Source organism: Microtus ochrogaster, unplaced genomic scaffold, assembly GCF_000317375.1.
Source record: "Microtus ochrogaster isolate Prairie Vole_2 unplaced genomic scaffold, MicOch1.0 UNK5, whole genome shotgun sequence".
Classification (NCBI taxonomy): Eukaryota; Metazoa; Chordata; class Mammalia; order Rodentia; family Cricetidae; genus Microtus; species Microtus ochrogaster.
Genome location: NW_004949103.1, coordinates 2,797,813 through 2,817,348, shown reverse-complemented (window position 1 = coordinate 2,817,348; position 19,536 = coordinate 2,797,813). Strand labels below are relative to the sequence as shown.

Below are 19,536 nucleotides of genomic sequence, written 5' to 3'. Positions count from 1 at the left end.
TGTGTGTGTGTGTGTGTGTGTGTGTGTGTGTATCCCTGCCCTGCTTATTACATGACCAACCACAGACCCACCTTACCTATTGGCTCATACCAAACACAGTCAGCACACAGGAGCTCAAGTGAGCCAAGTGCCAACTGCTGGTAGCAGAACCATACCTCTGAGAGTGAAGTACTAGATGGAGTGCCAGCAGCTAGGACCAGAACTCCAGAGAGCTCGGGGTTAGGTCCTCAACCACCTAGTTAACTGGAATTCAGTTCCACATACCCTGTAACCCTGAGGGGCTGGGAAGAGATTCATGGAGAGTCTGGAGCATGTGTCCGAGGCAGGCTGGAGAGCTTTAGGAACAGGTATTCCACTGGAGCCCCCAGAACAGGTCCTAAGACAAGGATCAGGGTGCAAGCAATTAATAAGGAAAGTGCCCAGAGAAGACCAGGGAGAGGATGTCCTGCCCTGCAAGAGGCTCCATGGACAAGTAGGTCTCACCCAGGCCAAGGCAAGACAGGAGCCTCTGCTCTTCTGCACCAGAAGCTGGGCATTAAGCTACCAACCCTCCCAGCTCCCTGCAGGGAAAGTGAAGCAGCTCTCGTGCTCTGGTGCCATAGAGAGTCCTGGGTCAGGTGGAGAGCCCCACAGCCCTTGGGCCGGACCCAGCATTTCAGAGCAGAGAATGTTCCAGATGGGGGAAAGTAGTAATACAGTATGTGACTACCCGCGGGATCCGTCAGCCCCAGGAGATCTGGGACAGAACTCAAGCATCAAACATACGACAATTCACACTCCTGCGAGAAACAAAGACCATAAATAGCCTTGCGTCAATTTAGGTCGGTCTCTCTGCCAAGCATGTTCAGCAGAGCCCACGGCTGGCAGAGCCTCTCTAGTTCCCTGACTCCCTAGAGATGGGATGGAGATGTAGGGGGCTGCAGGCCTGGGCTCCTCTGACATTTCCCTCTGTGCTATTGATGAGTGCACCAAGCGACTCTCAATGGCTCTTTGCTTCTCCAGCCTCCCTACTCAAGGTAACAGGAGTGACACAGACCATGCCAGCCAGGGTGCTGCAAGGCCCCACTCCATAACAAACATCCCCCCCCCATTCTTATGCCTGCCAGCAACTGCAGAAGCACACCTGGGTCACAATGGTCTGAAGAGGAGGTCACAGTCCTTCTGCCATTACCCGTGACCCTGCAAGGCCAACTTCTGCAAAACAGCCTCATCACGTAAATAGTGGATGGGGGATGCAAACAGTACCAAGTGAAGGTCAGGTTGAATCACAGTTTTTCAGAAGCTGCCCCTATCTTGCAGAGAAAGGCTTACAACAAATGCCATCCCTTACTCAGCAGCTCCTCTTTTTACAGCCCCTTCCATCTAGCTGCCTTTCTTCCCTCAAGATTAAACTCTCTAATTACTGCCCCATCTCCTTATTGGGAATTAAACAGCCTTTTATAAACTGTGCCAGATCTCCAAAGGATTCATGCTTTTGTCCCTGTCAGGTGAAATATGGTATAGGCTTCCAGGGCTCTAAGCCAACCTTAGTCGTGCCTTGGTCCCCAGGCCAATTGCTTGTGAACTCGGGGAAGCCAGTGCCTGGTTACAGACAAGACCCGCAGCTGTTTAGAGAGATACCCAAATGATCTTTTGCTGCTTCCATTTGTACGCTTATTTTCCCTTAATTGGAGAGGGCCAAGTACCAAGAAAACAGAAGGTAGCTAATATATACATGGTATACAGGTGGCTCTTGGCACACAGAGAGAAGCTAGTTAGTTATGAGTTCAGGTGGGTCAAAGGACCTCCTGACATGCTGGGCAGATTCCATGTAGACAAAGAATTCTCTCCTTCCGGAACTGCGCACAGGGATGTGGAAAGAGCCCAAGAAACGCCACATGTTGCTATTTTGCAATGCCCGTTTCTAGAAAGGCCAGAATGCAGTCACAGAACATTTCTCCCTGCAAGATGCGGGCAGAAGAGGCAGTTTTACGTAACGGCAAAAGCGGTCCAGAGAAATGTGCTTCGCCCGACATGTTGGTGCTTCTCTGCTAAGATCAGCAGAAAAGACTAATTCCTCACTCCGAGGCCCGCGAAGACAAAGTTAGAGCCATCATCAACACACGGCATGCACACAAGTCGACCTGGCTGGCTTTGCAGCTGGTGGTGGGCACTGATTCATGGCGCTCCATTTGGACGGTGGTGATTTTATTTCCTAGTGCTCTAAATGAGCCAATTGAACGAAAATTGGAAGTGTAACCTCAGCATGGCTCAGAAGCTCGTTCTCATCCCAGAGAAACAGGACAGAAGGACCGTGCCTCTGATGTTCTCCTGCGGTAGGGAAAATGATCCGGGCTGGTGAGAGGCTTCAGTCTGGGACCCAACAACACATCCCTCTCCTCACCCCTATGTCTGGAGAGATCTTCCTAACCTGGAAATGTGACATCATATTCTCGTGGGTTTTATTTTTGATTTTACAAAATAGACCCTCTTATATCCCGGCCTGGCCAAGGATGACTTTGAACTTCTTATCCTCCTGCCTCCAGCTGCCAAGTGCTGGAATTACAGATATGGTCCATTCTGCCTAGTTTATTTACACAGTACTGAGGGTCTGGTTCAGGGCCCTACAATTGGGAGGCAAGCACTCTACCAACTGAGCTAACTCTCCTAGACCCAGGTGGAGAGCGTCCCCTCAGGTTGGAGTCCAAAAGCCTTAAGGGGATTTCCTGGAGTCCTGGCTGGCCAAACCCATGCCCACAGCCCATCACAGCTTGCACTTAAACCACACCTTGCCTTTGGGAACTTCTGCACCTAAGACACCAACTCACATACGGTTCACCCTCCCCCCACTGCTCTCTCCCCATCCCCTTCCTGTGTGGAAAAACCACTAACCTCTGTTGCCCAGCTCAAGCCCAGTTTCCAGGAAGCATCCTGGTGTCCTCCTCTTCTCCCTGCCTTTCAGCTCTGCCACCACACCAACGTACGGCCCACCTTCCCCACCATCGTCTTCTCCACTGAAGTTACTTCCCCACAACAGCCAGTTCAAGTTTGCTCAGGGGAAACTTAACCTCCTGTGAAACAGTGGTGGGAGGTAATTGGCCCAAAGACTTAGTCATCAGAGACAGATTAATGTCACCATCGGGTTGAGTTTACAAGAATGGCCTTGCTGTTAAAGCTTGGCCCCTCAAGCCCTTTTGCCTTCAGCTGTGAGATGGTACAGCACATGAGTGCTCTCCCCTGGCTCTCAATGCCAGATTTCCAGCCTCCCAAACCAAAAAAAAAAAAAAACACATTCTGATTGCCATTTCCCAGCCCAAGTTAGGATATCCATAACGAAATAAAAGACCTATGTATCCCTGGGGCCCATAAAACAAGATGCAGGACAGGACAGGTGAGCAGATGTCCCATGGTGCTCATCCATGAAGTCATCCAAAGAGGGTGTGTATCTTTAGGGCATTACACCAAAGCATCCCAGCAAGTCTGCACCATTTCCCAGCACATGAAGGAAAAAGAAAGTGAAAATCCAAATCTTCCTAAAGGCCAACCATCTGTAGGGTGATTGCGGGGGCTCAGAAGAGGCTAAGGGAGACCACTGCTTCCCAACAATGGCAGTTCAGGACCTCTCAGCAGCGGGACAGACTGGACATAGCATGTTAGCTCTGTAATGTTGTGCAGAAACCAAACCCCCAGGTGATTCTGCCCAACACTCAGGCTGGGCCACACATTCCCAACTGTCTGCCTCATCCTCCTAAGCCTGTACTCCATCGTTCCTATTCCTAGACCTGGCCATATCTTCCCCAGCATCTGGGTTGGGCTCCCCTGCAGCAGACTCAGAAACCAGAAGAGCTGTGGAGAAATGGAACCAGAACAAGAAGACAGCCAAGCAGAGTAACTGCAACAAGTCCCAGGAGCATCTCAGAGCAACCTAGCCAGGACCCTGGGACCTGGGCTGTATTCCCACTGTTGCTGGAAGTCAGCCAGAGGATATGAACTCCCAGGATTCATAGCTGTTGAGTGAGTACACAGGCAGCATGGGCTCCAGCAGCCAAGGTCAGACTCCTGCAGGGTGACCGGTACAGGCTCTGGAAGAGAAAGCAGCAATGGGACCCAAAGGGGATCTGCAAAGTGCTAATGACATCAACTAGAGCCATGACCTATTTCTTCCCTGAGTCCTCCCTTACACTGCAGCCAGAGGCTTTCTCCACCTGGCCCCCATCTCTTGCTTCTCAGTTCAAAGCCCTAGCAGACTCCACCCTTTCCACCCACTGATCTTCGCTGCAGGGATCTGCACCCCTCTGCCTGCTCCAAGCCTGCATCACTCCAGCAGTGCTTGCGGCCTCACCTGTTCATCCCCACACACCTGTTCATCACCACACACCTGCTCTCTTGCATCCCTGCACCTCTGCTCATGCTGTGACCCTCCCTGGGGTGCCACCTGGCTCACAGCACCCCGCCACCTTTGCTCAGCATACCCAGGACTCTGCAGCTACCTGTGTCCAGCCCTCCAGTCTGCACCCCAAGTCTCTTTCTCTCTGCTCCCTCATTATTGTCCCAGTGAGGATCAAAAGGGATTTTTAAAATGGGCAGAACTGTGAGAAGGGGTGGGGGATTGGAGACTACTATGCCCAGGCCAGGTCTCACTCTGACTCACTTGTATGTCTAGGTAGGAACCACCCAGCCTCCCTCTGCAACACAGTTACAGCTCCTCCTGGTACTGCTGGCATCAGAAACAGATGCCTTGGGGCTGAAGAGCTGGTTCAATAGTTAAGAGCACTGGCTGCTCTTCCAGAGGACCTGGGTTCAATTCCTGGCACCCACAGGGCAGCTCACAACTGTCTGTAACTCCTGCTGTACAAAATTTGAAGCCCTCATACACACATACTTGCAGGCAAAACACCAATGCATATACAATAAAAGTAAGTAAGTTTTAAAAAAGAAAGAACTGCCTGGTGCCTGGCAGCTCTCGGCTATCAAAGCTCCCTTCCTGCCTGTGCGCCTCTCATAGGCTACAAGGGAAGCAACTGACTACTGGACAGACAGAACAAATCCAGTTTGAGCCTGAGTATGGAGGAGAAGAAAGAACAGATTAGGACAGCAGAGGACAGAAGAAGACAAAAAGGGGGAAAAGAGAACAGAAGAGAGAAAAAGGAGAGGAGGCAGTGAGCCATAGTGACCAGCCTGCTGTGGTCACACTGTCCCTATACCACCCAGCCATGCCTGCCACATTCTGACGTGACTCAGAGACTACCAACAGCTTGGGGACCCTGCTCTTCAAGGAGGCTACCAAACTGTGTCTAACATGCCACCTCCTGCCCCTGTTTCTAGCACTTGGACTATACTCCAGCCATCTGCCCCCAGCAGAAGGCCTCCCCACCCACAGGCTGCAGACGGCCCTCCTGCCTGGGGCTGGGAGGCATCATCGTGCCTACCCGAAGCAAAGGACACATGGCTTCCCAACAGCCTATTTGAAAATGGCAGAACCCCGAGGAAAGGGAAAGGGATCTGCCCTTAGGCAGCTGCTCCAGCTCTGGGTTCACCAATCCATGACCACAGAGGGCCACAGGCTCAGCTTAATCCAAACAGTTTCAGGCCCTAGTGTGTACCACAAAGCATGGCCTAGTAGGCTGGAAAGAGGGGACGACGATGATGATGGTGGTGACGACCGTGGTGACTATAAAGACACCGTGAGAAACTGGTGGCTGTGTGCTGAAGGTTACTCTCCCAGCAGGCCTAGCATGGAGGGACAATTCTACGACCTTCATCCTACAGAGAAAGAGAGTGGGCATGGAGAAGTTAGGCAACTTCACTGTGCACAGGACTGAGAGCTGTTGGGCTTGGGGTGGAAACATCCTGACTCCAGAGCCTTGGTGCTCACTAGCTCAGGATGGAGCAGCCGAATCTCCCGGGAGGCTGTGCTCTGTATGGAGGTCTAGAGCAGCCACCCAAGAGCGGAGCCATGCCTGTGGTCTCCTGTCATAGCGAGGAGATGCAGGCTCTAAAAGCTCACAACCTGCTCTATGACACATGGTGCACTTGACCCTTGTTCCCCGCCCCTCAGTATCCTTGAAAGCAGGACCCCATAGAGAACCCTAGTTTCTCACCTCCTGAAGCCTCTCCCTTCCTGCCTCCCCCTGCTCTCTTCCTTCTCCCCAACTCTTCTTTTTACTCTTCTCACACCCCCGTACCCTATCATCACAAGGCTCTCGCCTGCCTTCCTGGCAGTCTGCCTCTTCAATGATGTTGAGCAGACTTCTCCCTTCCCCCAAATTGGAGAGGTTTTGTATTGCTTTTTAAGAGGCAAAGAAGCCAGGTGGTGATGGCACACATCTTTAATTCCAGCACTTGGAAGGCAGAGGCAGGCAGATCTCTGTGAGTTCAAGACCAGCCTTGTCTACAGAGTGAGTTCCAGGACAGGCTCCAAAGCTACATAGAGAAAGTCTGTCTCAAAAAGCAAAAAAGAGGTAAAGGGTGCTTTAGGATACACACAGAGCCGTGACAGACCCAGTCTTCCTGTCTGTCTGACCACAATAAAACTGGGTACAGTCTAGACTTCCAGACAAGGTCCAGGGACACACTGGGACTGAAGTCACAGCCCTCAGGGGCCCAGGAAGTCAGAAAGCCCTAGGTTCGGATGTCACCTCTGCCACCTCCTAGCTACATGACCTTCACCTGTAGTTGAACCGTTCTAGGCCTTCTGTTCTGGTCTGTTTAAGTATGGGCTGTGATGAGGCTCTAGAAGATGCTGGGTATTTGGCAAATGTCTTCCCTCCCCACCCTGCCCCCAGGAGTCCTAACAGACCATCTGGTCCATGGGCTGCAAACAGATGGCTCTTGGTGCAGCTTACTGGGCCGCTTCACTCAGCCCACACAGCCGAGAGGCAGCAACCATGGGGACGCACCCTGGTCACGCACTTTCTGCTTGCAGCCCTCTGCCAACAGCAGTGTCTAGGACCCCAGGCTGGTCCAAAGACCTGGTTAGGGAAGTGAGCAGGTCCCCAAGACAGAGGTGATCTCCACAGGAGGGTGAGGCCCACGACAGGAGGGTGGGGATCGAGGGAACAGACCCGCCCACCTGTGCAGTCAAGTCTTCTGAGCAAAACATCTGAGTGTTTGACTCCATTGGTTATGAAAGCCAAGAGACTGACACTTAGGGAGGTCACATGGCTTCCCCAGGTACTCTCAAGCGTCCTGCACAGACCCAGATGCTAGGTTTCTGAGGTTTGGGAAATGATCAACAACCCCCCTCCCCTCGCAGCACCTTTCCTGTATCCTGCTGTGCCAAGGACAAGGCCTCTGCATTTCAAAGCTTAGTTTCCCCATTTCTTTACCCTGTGGGAAGCTGTGTACGAAGGGAAGGCAGAGCTCTCCCCTCTCCCAGCACACACACCTTGCAAAGGGCTTGCTTGTTATCCACAGCGTACACAGATTTTGCTGTAACTACCCTGGTAGATGGGAACCAAGCCCTAAACAAAGATGCAGTCCTCAAAGGTCACTTCTGGGGACATCCTCACATCCATGGCCCAGTCCGTTCCAAATCCCTCTCTATACCTCTCTGGCATGACTCCTGATCATCCCACAGCCATAGCTAAGAATGTTCCAGACAGTCGTGGGTAAGACAGAACTTGCCGGAAGCCCTGCATACATACATGAATTAGCAACCATGCACCCAATTCCTCCAACTGGAAACTCTACAAGGCTGGCATATCAAGGGGTTTCAGCCTGCTACCTGCTAATCAAACCCTCAGAATGGGCAACGGCCCATCTGCCACACAGGTACCACTTCATAAACAAACTGATGATTGCTACAAAGTCCAAGACTTAACGCCAGCTCTCAGCAATCTCATTCCACGAGACAGGGGCTCTGTGTCTCTCTGCCTTTCACCCCTCAGGACTCAGGATCAGGAGGATTTCTGGGCCCTATCGCGGTATGTCCTCAATCTATGGGTATTGTCTCCTAGTTTTGATGCTTACACTGGGTATTGTCTCCTGGTTTAGATGCTTACGCTAGCCCCTGTCTCAGGACCCCAAGTACCGGTGTCTCATGTGCCTCTGGCTCTGGTTCAAATCCACCAGGCACAGCACTGAACCTCTCTGTGCTTTACTTTGCTTGTCCTTAAAATCCAGTAACAAAGGTATAGATCCTTAGAGAACGTGAAGTCTACAACCAAGCACCTGGAACAGCACCTGACCCTCGGGAGCCATTTAGAACGCATCAGTTAAAACCCCAAGACCCCAGAACTCAGAGGCATTCCTCCAGCTTCCTCGCCACCCCCTACACACAGTTCCCTCACAGTTTCTCAGCACCAAGTATCACTAGCCTTGGCAGTGCTCGAGGTCCTCCTCTTCCTCAGCTCCCAGCCCTACCCCAAGGCAGTCCAGCAGCTAGGCCATGGGGTGGTGGCAGGGAGTGGGGGGAGGTGGAATCCTCAAAGACCCTGGGGTGAAGCCAAGCTGTGAGTTCAGCCAAGATCACAACACCTCAGTCCCCTCAGTTTTAGGAACAACAACATCATTTGGCCTCCCACCCTCCTCCCCCCACCAGGCCCTGCAGAAGCAACAGAGATACCTAGAGCCCAGAAGCCCACTGCTCATAAAGGGCTCATACTAGGCTCCATTGGAGGGCACTTCCCTGCATCTTGCATTCCTGGGTGGCTTCCCTGCCTCATAGACTTCACTTGCCACTGCCCACCCAGGGCTGAGGAAATTCAGACCGCAACAAAGCAGCTCTTCCTCTCCACTGCTGAACTGATCCACACCAGCTGGGCAGGGCCGGCACCACGGCTCCCATTCATCAGATGGGAGAAGATAACTCTCTGCCGATAGAGGAGAAAGGGGGGATGGGGAAAGAGAAAAAGGAGTTCTGGGAATTATCCAGTCAACGGTGGGAAAAGATTCTGAGAGAAACCAGGCCTTAAAATACAGAGCTCTAGGCAGGAGGACACTGGAAGCCTCCAATAGTCCCAGCCCAAGCTGAAGAAAGAGGCAATTGGCAGGTGGAGCCCAGTTTGGGGATCCCCGGGGGGGGGAGGGGGAGAGAGAGAGAGAGAGAGAGAGAGAGAAGAGAGAAGAGAGAATATAATGTAGGGAGCACCCCCCCTCAGGCCTCTACAAACACCACTGTCAAAGTAGGTCCCTCATACCCTCTGGTAGGACAGACTGCCACTGCAACCAACTCCCTATCTGTGGCTGAGAGGAGCCGCCCACTCTCGGTTTCCATGGGGATCCCCTTGAAATAACCCCGAAGCAATGGCTGCTATTCTTCCTTGCAGAGGAAGAGCTGGGAGGAACAGAAGAGAAGGAGGCAGCACTTGCTGGCACCCAGGATGCTGTGAAACTCAAGCCCCAGATCCAATCTCAGGTACTGGGCTCCCAAAGACCCCTTTGAGGGTGGTATCAGGCTTCAGAGAGACCTAACCTTTATTCCTCCCCATCTATGGGAGTCTGCTTCCTTAGCAATTATTTAATGGAAAAGAGGAAACTCGCGATCACACCGTAGAACTCCATCCTTCTCTCTGAGAGGACTCATGAGGCCCAGCAAGGCCACTGCCAAGGTCTCCTGAGGAACACTGAAACCTCAATAAGTGTTTCAGATTCTCAGGCTCTACCTAGCATAGGGCCCAATACTCATGGGGCCTGCAGCTCAGAACCACAGGCTCCTCCCCGATGGGCAGGGCGGAGCTGCCTGAATGTCCAGTGTGCTCAGAACTGCAGGCACCCAATCACACCTTCGGGAAAGGGGCCAAAGAAAGGTCTGGCTCCTCTTCTTTTTCTTTTCTTTTCTTTCTTTCCTTCTATTTTAATTTTTAAAACACTTTCTCAACTCTATAGGCCAGGGTAACTTGGGACCCATGCCAGTCCTCCTGCCTCAGCCTCCTACGTGCTGGGACTGCAGCCACCCTGCCTAGCTTTCTATACATTCTAAGGCTTCCCAGGTCTGCCAGGCTAGTAAGGAGAAAACTGTGGTCATTACGGAAAAGCAGAAAATATTGAGCTTTTCTGGGAAGAACCTCCCTGCACCCATTATTAGGGCTCCAAAGTCTCTTACTGAACAATATGAAGGTACTGAACGGTCACAGAACTGAGCCAAGCCACAGCCCAGGTGTCCTGACTTTAGTCCACTAAACAGACTGCTTTGGGCCCTCCCCACCTTGACCAGGGCCAGTTGTACCCACTGAGCTCAAGCTGGGCTCTCAGGCAGACCCTGCTGTGTGCCCCCTCACACCACCCTCCTCCCCTTTCCCCCAGGCCCAGAGTCTATGGTTCTTCTCCACTGGATGGGGTCCAGGCACACAGTTCTCAAATCTCTGACACTACACGATACTCTAGGGACTCCAGTAGAGAATTCCTGGGCCAAGGATCAGAGCTGCCACCGTCTAAGACCCTTTCATCTGCTCTTGAGTGTCCTCTCCCCACAACTGAGCGAAGGAACCACAGCCAGTAGCCCTTACCCAAAGGGACTGGATGCAGAAGGGCACCTGCATGAATCAGGGGAAGGTCTCTGCATAAGTGCTGGTCAGCATCACTCAGCATCTTACACTGCTGAACCCATCAGCGGGGAATCGGCAGGGGCTCCTGTCCCATGTAAGAATCTATGTGTTCAGAGACCTGGACCAAGACACACTTCTGGCCCACCTTATCCTGCTTCTAGGACTCTGTCCCAGACAAACACATGACTTTCACTCAGTGTGCACGTGAGACACCAAGAGTGCAGCCTGGAGCCTTGAGCGCAGGTATGCTGATAACAACAGGTGACTTTCAGCAGGTCTCTAGGTCCCACACACAGGCCCCTGGCAATACACAGGCTGCAATCCAACCCTCTCCCATCCCCCACCCTGAGGAGTCTAGAAAGTAGTAGCACCCCACAGGGCCAAAATGTTCTCAAGAAGACAGGCCTGGTGAGGGTAAGTTTTCAGAACCTAGCCAGATGTGCATGGGGTACAGGCTCGCAGAGGAGGCTGGAACTCACCAGGGCAAGGGAGAATGAAAAGAGCCCTACCCACAGCCTCGAGACCCAGGGAATTCCCTGCAAGGCTTTCCCTCAACTCTCCACAAGCCAGACTTGTGTTCCCAGAATCCCCCCTAATTCTCTTTTATTTGGTCGCCTGTCCTAGATAGCTTTGAGGACTGTGGCTTCCAAGAGCAACAAAATTAGCACTGGGAGCTGCTAGGTGTGGTAGGAATCCCATTTGTGGAGCTGTCAATCAGGGTGAGCTACTCAATACCCTACCACTATGACCATGGACTATGCAGCCCTGAGTTGGGCCTGAGCCCCTGTGGTGCCATCGGCTCTTATCTTTTGGGTGGGAGCAGGCACACCAACACTGGAGGTCTATGGGGTCAGGACCAGACACACCTGGCCAGCATCCAAAACCAGTTCCTCGTGGACACACAGACACTGACTTGCCTCCCCTGTTCTCAACACTTCCATTTTTAACCCAAATACAGAGTCCCGCTCCACTTGGCATTGAATGTCTACCTCGTTCTTCATCTGGGTCGCAGAGACACAAAGAGGTGGCCCAGCCTTACTGTCTAAGCTAGCCAAGGGCTGGAAGGAAGTGCCAGATGACACGCTCAGCAGGACAGCTTGGGGGATTCTGGCCTTCTGTGGTCAGCAATACCACCAGACCTGCCAAGCAAATAATAGAGGGGGAGAGGCCCCCCAAAAGCCTGTGAGTGGCCAGATGCAACCCTCACACAATGAGGCCACCCAGAGCCTCAGGGCTACAAAGCCTGTCATGTCTGAGTTCAAGTTCAGGCCCATCCATTTCTGAGCTGGGGACTCTCTCCCTTCCATCTCTGTCACTTGGAAATGACAGTCCTGCACTTGGCAGTGGCAGCATCCTCAGCCGGGGCCCTTGCCAGCCTCCCTCCATGACACCAGGCTCCTCACTTACCCGCACCCTATGCCCCGCCCCTCATCCAGAAGGCACTGTGACTTTGGGACTCTTTCTTCTTTAACACCAGCCTCCTGCTTAACTACAGAAGGCCTGGATTCACCCCTCTAGGAAACCCTCCTGACCTGCACTGCCCATCACCCAGGCAAATGAGACGCTTCCTCTGGGCAGTTTGGCCTGTGGGAGCCTCCTTCCACTGAGCCTATGCTGACCACTCAGTCTGTTTGGGGACATCTCAGGACACAGACCTGTCAATCTCATCTGTTACCACAGTCTTCCTCCCTTTAAAGCCCTTGATGTGGAGTTTGCACCAGGTACCCTGCAGACCATCGCAAAAACAAAACAAAACAAAACAAAAAAAACATGTTATGACCAGGAACTGCTGACCCTCAGATATCAGATACTGTTTCTAAAACATCTAAAACCCCTGGATAAACACAGCCCCAGATAATGTCACCTTTCTTGTGGGGACCAACTCCAAGGAACACTCTGCTACTGTACACAGATTCTCTTCTGTGGCTTGTGTCTTGCAGGGCTCACAGCTCTGTCACAGTGGGGGCAGGCAGCAGGAGAGCCTCCTTGGCCTCCCTGAACAGTCTGGAGGAGGCGGAGGTGATAAATCCAGCCAGGTCTGGCTGTTGCAGAAGCCACTGGCCTGCAGATAGGTTTTTATAGCCGGCTGCTTACAGAGACAACATATAATTAATTCTCAGCCTCCCAGGATGGGGTGGCCAGGGAGGCAGAAGGACAAAGGAAAGTGTGTGGGTTGGGTCGGCCCCTCCCTTCACCTGCAGTGCTCTGGAGTGCTGTGTGTTGGATTGTCTAGGACTCTGGATACCATCCTGATGACAAAGGTTCCTGCCTGAGTCTGACACCTCCCCTGAGAAAGTGAAGCATGGGTATTAGGACAGATGAGCTACTGATTGCAGTCCACGCTTTTGGGGTCGCTGCCCACACTGCTGCCCCTGACCCTCTGCACAGCTTCACTCCGCACAGCTACACCCTGGCTGGCTGCAGAGGGAAGCAGGTGGAAGGGCGGCTTATCTTTCTTCACAGGCTACAGAGCATGGACAGACATCTCTCTGTCATGATCCCACTGCCCACTGTAAGGACCAGCGTGGGGGAAGAATTTTCTTAACACCAGCATGCATGATCTCTGTATGTTCTTAACGTGACCCCAAAAGGACATTCTAGTCACTGACTTAGACCCAAAGATGACATGGGGCTGCTGGGAGGAGCTAGGACAGGTCACGTGTGCACTGAGGAAAGGGAGCCCCAGGTTGGCCTGAGCTCCTCCCAGATGCACAACTTCAGGAATCAGTGTGGGTGGAAGGACAAGCTGGAGGACTTGGTGTTAGAAAGCAGGAACCAACCCTACCCAAGCCTGTCCCAGCTTCCCCTCGTGACCTGGAGAGATGTGGCAGGTCCACAGAGCAGAGAATGGCCCTCTGCAGCTCTTTGGAAGGAGCTTCACACACCAGGACAGGGGCGGGATCACAAGGGCTGGAGTGGTTTCCAATAAACCTGCTTCTAAGACACTGAGCAAATTTGCTGCTGGGAAGGTCAGTGTGTCCTTCCTGGCACCAGATGAGTGGGGCAGAAAGGCCAAGCTGGCTTACCTATTCACACTCTGCATTCTCCCCACAAGGTGTCCTGGCAAGAAGGCCTGCCCAGTCTCACGTTGACCACTATTATGAGGACCACCCAAACATGCAAGAGTGGAGAGGGTAAGGACGGGAACTCTGTATTTGAAACACCTACGGGACTTAGGCTGTCTCCAGTCAATTCTGCCCTCTAAAGAAAGCCTCCAGTCACCTGCCCTGTTCTGCATGTTTAATGAGGGATTAACGGATGCTGTCGGTATCCTTGAACTGGGATGGGGAGGGAAAACTGTGTACTTCTGTCTGGGCAGGAAGATGGATGTGCCCAGGAACCTGTCCAAGGTCAGACAGGGCTCACACCACCCAGGCCATTTGGGGGCTGACTGAAGGCACCAAGAGGCTTTAGCACCACCGCTGGCCCTACCTGTCTGTCCTTGCTCTCAGCACAAGCTGGCCTCCACCCCATGACTCCCCTTCAACCAGGGCTAGCCTGCAACTCACACCAGGGAAATGACAGGGACACCCAGGACTTCTGAGAAAGTCAGGGAAGACCCTATGACCTTGACCCTGGAAAGCCAGCGACCACCTAAGGAATCCAACTGCCCTAGAGCTACGTGCTAGAGATGGTAGCCTGACCCTCCAGAATTTGTCTTCATCACCACAGTGTGATCACCTGCCCGGCCACCGTTTATAAAGAGGCACAGCAGGCTCCCTTTAGAGGGAAGATTGACAACCTCACTTTGCCCAACCCCTCAGAACCAGGAGGCAGAAAAGAGTGGTTGCTGCCTGCCTCACTAAATGACATTACCTGTCACACAGCCCTAATAACTACAGCTCTTAAAGAGAGACAGGCGTATGCAGCAAAGCCTAGGTGTCAGTAGGCCCACCCCCATAGCTCCCAGAGGGTTCCCAAAGTGTTGCCTGGACCACAGGCATGGCCGTCTGCAGCAGAGACTGAGATACAAGGAGATCCTTGGTTACTCTTACTCCGAACTCATTTTCTATGAGGACATACTAGAGCTACGGACAGGCCAGTGACGTTCCGACTCATCAAGGGCACAGCCTCAGCCCCACCTTGGAAGACCCCACCTAGTGAGAGCGAGCATGGCCACAGACTCCCAGTGGTGGAGCTATGGTTAATCCTTCGGATAGAGCAGAGGCAGATAGGTATCTGGGTTCTCCAGATAACCTTCTGCCGTAGTGGTTAAAGGGCTGCCTCTCTAAAACACAGGCAGAACAAACGCTTGTGGCAGTGAAGTTTACTGTGGTAGACAACATGTCTAATTTTATTCAATCCTTAAGAAACACACCCAACACTTTTAACAAGATTCAACACTCCTAGAATGGCAACATTAAGAGTGCCTGAGATGCAGGCCAATAGACCTTCTCATAATGCTCAGCACATCCCATAATGCTCAGTGTAACCCATAACGCTCAGCATACCCCAGAATGCTCAGTGTATCCCACAATGCTCAGTATATCTTAATCTAAACCAGCAAAAGCTGGCTAGTGGGCGTCAACAGCAGAGGAGATGCTCTCTCCATCAGTGACAGTAAATCTTGTCAAACTGATGGGACTTAGAATCACCATGGAAACAGTCCTGGATGTAGCTGTGATAGTTTTTCCATGAGCTGGGGTCCTGGGCTGAAGACAGAACAAAAAGTGAGCTGAGCAGCAGCATCCTCTTTCTCTGCTTGCTGGCTCTAAACAGTGGGACCAGCTGCCCCGCCTTATATCTCTAACTAAACTGTAGGTCCAGGTAAACCCTTCCCGGGGTTACTTTGGTCATCTCTTTGGTCACAGTCAAAACGGACAACTACACCACCCTCCTCTGCAGCACCCATACTTCCCAGCCTGAGGCCTCCTATTCTACAAGGACCAGGCCAGGCAGCTCAGCTCCTCCTCCCACCGACTGGGACAGCTCTCCGTGCCACACCCCGACCACCACAGTTTAGGACACATCACTGGGACATTCTGCAAGAAGCACCCACCCCATCCCACCCATCCCATCCCTCCAGAGTCCACCATGCCTGCCCAGAACCTCCAAGACTGACAAGCAATGGCTCCGTAACAGAGGCTACACCAGCTGATCCTGACCTATGTGCCTCGCACACAATGTCCCTCCTACCTGAACACCTGAGACCCCCCCCTTCCCTTCTACTGTGCCACACAACTGCTGCAAGGCCGTCTTCAAGCCTGAGTACCCCAGATTACCTGGTTCCAGGCTGCAGCTGGGCCCACTGCACCCCATCGTACTGCATCAGGACCCCCTTCCTTCTGTAAGCTCTCCCCCCCACATCCCTACCACGGGCCCCATTAATGTGATGAGTGAATCCATGTGTAACTACTGAATGCATAATTATCTCTATTTGATGGAATATTATAGAGCCCATAAAATTGTTCACTGTTAGCACATAACAGGGGAATGTTTACAGTGTACTTAATATTTTAAAAGAAACAAAACTGTATATTTTAATCTGGGGGGGGACTTAAAACAAAATGCACACACCATGCATACAATGCTTCTAGGGTAAAATCAAGGCTATATCTACCCCCCATAAATGCACCTTTTTCTATTTCTGCACCTTCAAGCCTTTCTATCAAACGACAGAATACAGAGAAATACAATTAAAACTTTCCCGCTGGGGCACCTTCGCAGCCACCACCATGCCCAGCCTGACAGTGTGGGGCACGGGATGATGGACTGTGTTTTCATGACTTCCATAAAGTGCCTAACCTCTCCTCGGGGCTATGAAATATTCATGGTGTTTTTACCATCTTCCTGGTGAAGAGCTGGCATAGGAATGGCTACCACTCAGTCCACTCCATCAAGGCTATTCCACACCAGATGGGCCCAAAGCGCACGGGCTGGCAGGGGATGTGCCCACAAGAACATCAAGGAGGGACAGCAGAGTCCCTGTCAGGAGCAGGCTGTGGGCCACATTGGTTCACAGCAAGAAAATCGGATGTCTGACTCTCTTCAACTGCAGCCTTGAGAGGTTACTGCCTTCCTGCATGGCGTAAAACACCACCAAGGGCTCGCCCTGGAAGGGCATTTGCTGTTCCCCCTTCACACAGCAATATGGGGAAGTGGTGGTCCAGCCTAACTCAGCTCCACGTCATTTCAGCCATCAGGGAGGCGTTTTACGATTGCCCTGTGACCTTTAAACAAGACATTACGAGCTCTCGTCCCAACTGTTTGAAATGTACAGGGAAATTAGTAAGTAAGCCACTATTTATTAAGGACACTGTAATTGGGGGCAGGTGGAGTAGATGCCCACAAAGGTCTGTGTAACCCAGCCTGGCCTTGTGCTCACAGCAAAATCCTCCTGCCTCAGTCTCTAGAGTGCTGAGAGGACAGGTGTGAGCCACCAGCTTAGTTTCTTTTCCTGTTCTTAGGATAAAATGCCCTGACGAAACAGTTTATTACTGTTCACAGGTAAAGGGTGAAGCAGTAGGAACTCCTAGCAGCTGGTCACATCACAGACACAGCCAAGAAACAGAGAGCCATGAAGGCTTCTTAGTGCTGGTTCTATCTTATACAGTCCAGGATGCCCCGCTCAGGAACTGCCCCACGGTTAAGAGGCTCTTCCCCCAACAGTCACACAGCCATAATACTCTCCCACAGGCATGCCCAGAGGTCCCTCTCTCCGGTGGTTCGAGACTGCAGGCTGGCAACGTCAATTACTACCCCAGCCCCTGTGCTTGGCTCAGGACACTAGACTTGAAAACACTTGGGATTTTGAGAAGTCGAGTGTTTTCTTCCTTTCGCTGTGACAGTGGTTCAAGCCACACTGGCTTCTGCTTGTTGGAATCTAGGCAGTTGAACCTGAGGAAAAGGCCTTCCATGCTGGGGGGACTCCCTTTCAAAATCTGGAGCAACGTGAGGTTCCAACTGTGACTTTCCACTTCAGGGGTACCTTAAGTTACTAAACCTGGATGGGTAGGGCTCAGTGGAAGCATACCAGCCTGGACTACCCAAAGCCCCGGATTCCCCAGGCTCACTTCCTTGGGGATACCTCCATCTTTGGGGCACACTATTTTCCTTTTTATAGCCCTGAGTTCTCTTCATGGAGCCCTGGCTGCTGATGACCCTCTTCAAGGCCATCATCCACCTTAGCGGGCCGAGCCTCTGACCTACTCAGTTCCGCTTGCAGCCTTCTCTCTTCAGGGCTCACACAGAACCAAGTGTTCCAGCACTGAGCTGGGACATCTCCCAGGCCAGCACATCTCTCCTTATGGCCCTGCTGACTGCAACGTCATCAGCCGATTCCTGTTCTGAATTTTCCGTCTTTGTAAAACAGCAGGTGGGGTTGTCACAGGGGAGTGCTTCTGTCCACTCGGACTGGAATAACAAAATGCCACAGCCTGGGTGGCACTTACTTCTCACAGGTCTGGGGTCTGGAAGATCAAAGCCAATACTCCATTTGGTGATGGCTTCTGGATTCCCAGCATCTCCTCACTGTGTTCTCAAGTCAAGGTGCAAAGGAGTCCTCTAGGGAATTAACCCACTCATCAGGGCCCCACCCTAGTGACTGAAATGCCTCCCAAGACTCTTGCACAGAGGTTTGGACTGAACAGGAACTTGCAGAAGACACAAACATTCCTCCAGAAAAGTGGCACAATGGCCCAAAAGGTTGTCTGTGCCCAGGGTCCGAGGAGCCCTCCGAAGTTGGATGTTCTAATGCGACGATTTAGTTCCCACGCTGCTGAGAGAGCTCTGAACAGTGTTGTCCAGGACTGTGATATTTAAGCCTTATAAAGGAAATTCTCCCTGGGCAGTGGTGGTGTATGCCTTTAATCCCAGCACTGGGAGGCAGAGGCAGGTGGAACTCTATGAGTTGAGTTCAAGGCCAGCCCAATCCAGGACAGGCTTCAAAGCTACACAGAGAAACCCTGTCTCGGAAAACCAAATACATAATACATACATACACACATACACACATACATACATATGAAATCCTCACTTACCAAAACTTCACACATAAGTGAACAACTGCTTGTCCTGGGGGATTAGGCCAGGGGGCAAGTGTGACACTTGGTAATTAGCTCGCCTGCACTGCTAAGGCCAGGTGTGAGAAGGAGCCATGTGTCCACTCACTTCCTCAGACACATGCTTTGGGACCTAGTAGATAGTAGGTGTGGAATTGGGTACAGAGGTGGTAGACATACCCCAGTGGGCATGGTGCCTGATGCCAGGGGGTGAGACAGGACCCCTGGCTATTGCAGTAAGGTTGCTGGACTCCTGATCTTACTGCCTCAGGGGGCTCACCTCTCCCTAAGGGAGCTGAGTATTTTGCCTGGCTTTCCCAGTTATCAGCACCAGAAACGGACACAATCTAACACAAGTGAAGAAGGAAGTGGTGAAGGGGTTGTATGAAGAGCCAGCAGGGCCACAGAGAGACCACACACATTATTGCCCAAGTAGGAAGAGACAGAGGGGCAGGACTGGGAATTCAGTATGAGAACTCATGACTGGTCAGGTTTCTGTCACTCTGAATTCATCTGTCGTCTGGGCAGGTCTCAGGGGCCACTCTTCCCTCCCACACAGCTGATCTGACTCAGCTAATGTATTTTCCAGCAGAGCCGTCACTACTCATGTAGTGGTCACTCACCCACAGGCACAGTGACCCTAGATGCTGGCTTTGCCAGAAGCCCTGGCTCCTTTCCACTTGAGCTTCCACAAACTGCTTGGGCTTCCTCCCAAAATGGCTGCTTCCAAAACCCAACAGGCACAAAGAGCAGTCCCTGGCCTGATGCACAGCCAGCCTTCAAAGCCACACAGAGCCACCACACTGTCACCTCCTCTGTGTTCTATTGGTTTTCCTCAGAAGATGACAGCAACATGAGTGACCACCTAAAATCAGATACCCCGAGGAGCAAATGAGAAAGCAAGGAGCTGTGTTTGCAGCAGAGGTGACAGGTGACCCGACGGACAGGCAAGGAGCGTGTGCACGATCCCACAGCTGAGTGGACACCATGGTGCGGAAGCACCCGCGAGAATGCCTCGCCTCCCCACAGCCACTTCAGAACCCCACCTCTTTATTGCCATGTTGGCAGGT

General features: G+C 52.2%; 1 protein-coding gene across 3 annotated transcripts in view; it reads right to left on the bottom strand.

Annotated features, from left to right (window-relative positions):
• Positions 1-19,536, bottom strand: part of Ppp2r2c (protein phosphatase 2 regulatory subunit Bgamma) — an 83,285-nt gene that overhangs the window by 51,161 nt on the left and 12,588 nt on the right. The window contains exon 1 of one of the 3 annotated variants that reach the window (XM_026788669.1): positions 265-376. The exons of the other annotated variants lie outside the window; for them this stretch is intronic. Within the exon in view, the coding sequence (XP_026644470.1) occupies positions 265-313 (49 nt within the window). The 5' untranslated portion in view covers positions 314-376. Of the gene's footprint in view, positions 1-264; positions 377-19,536 lie in introns of those variants that run through there. 3 annotated transcript variants of the gene reach the window in all.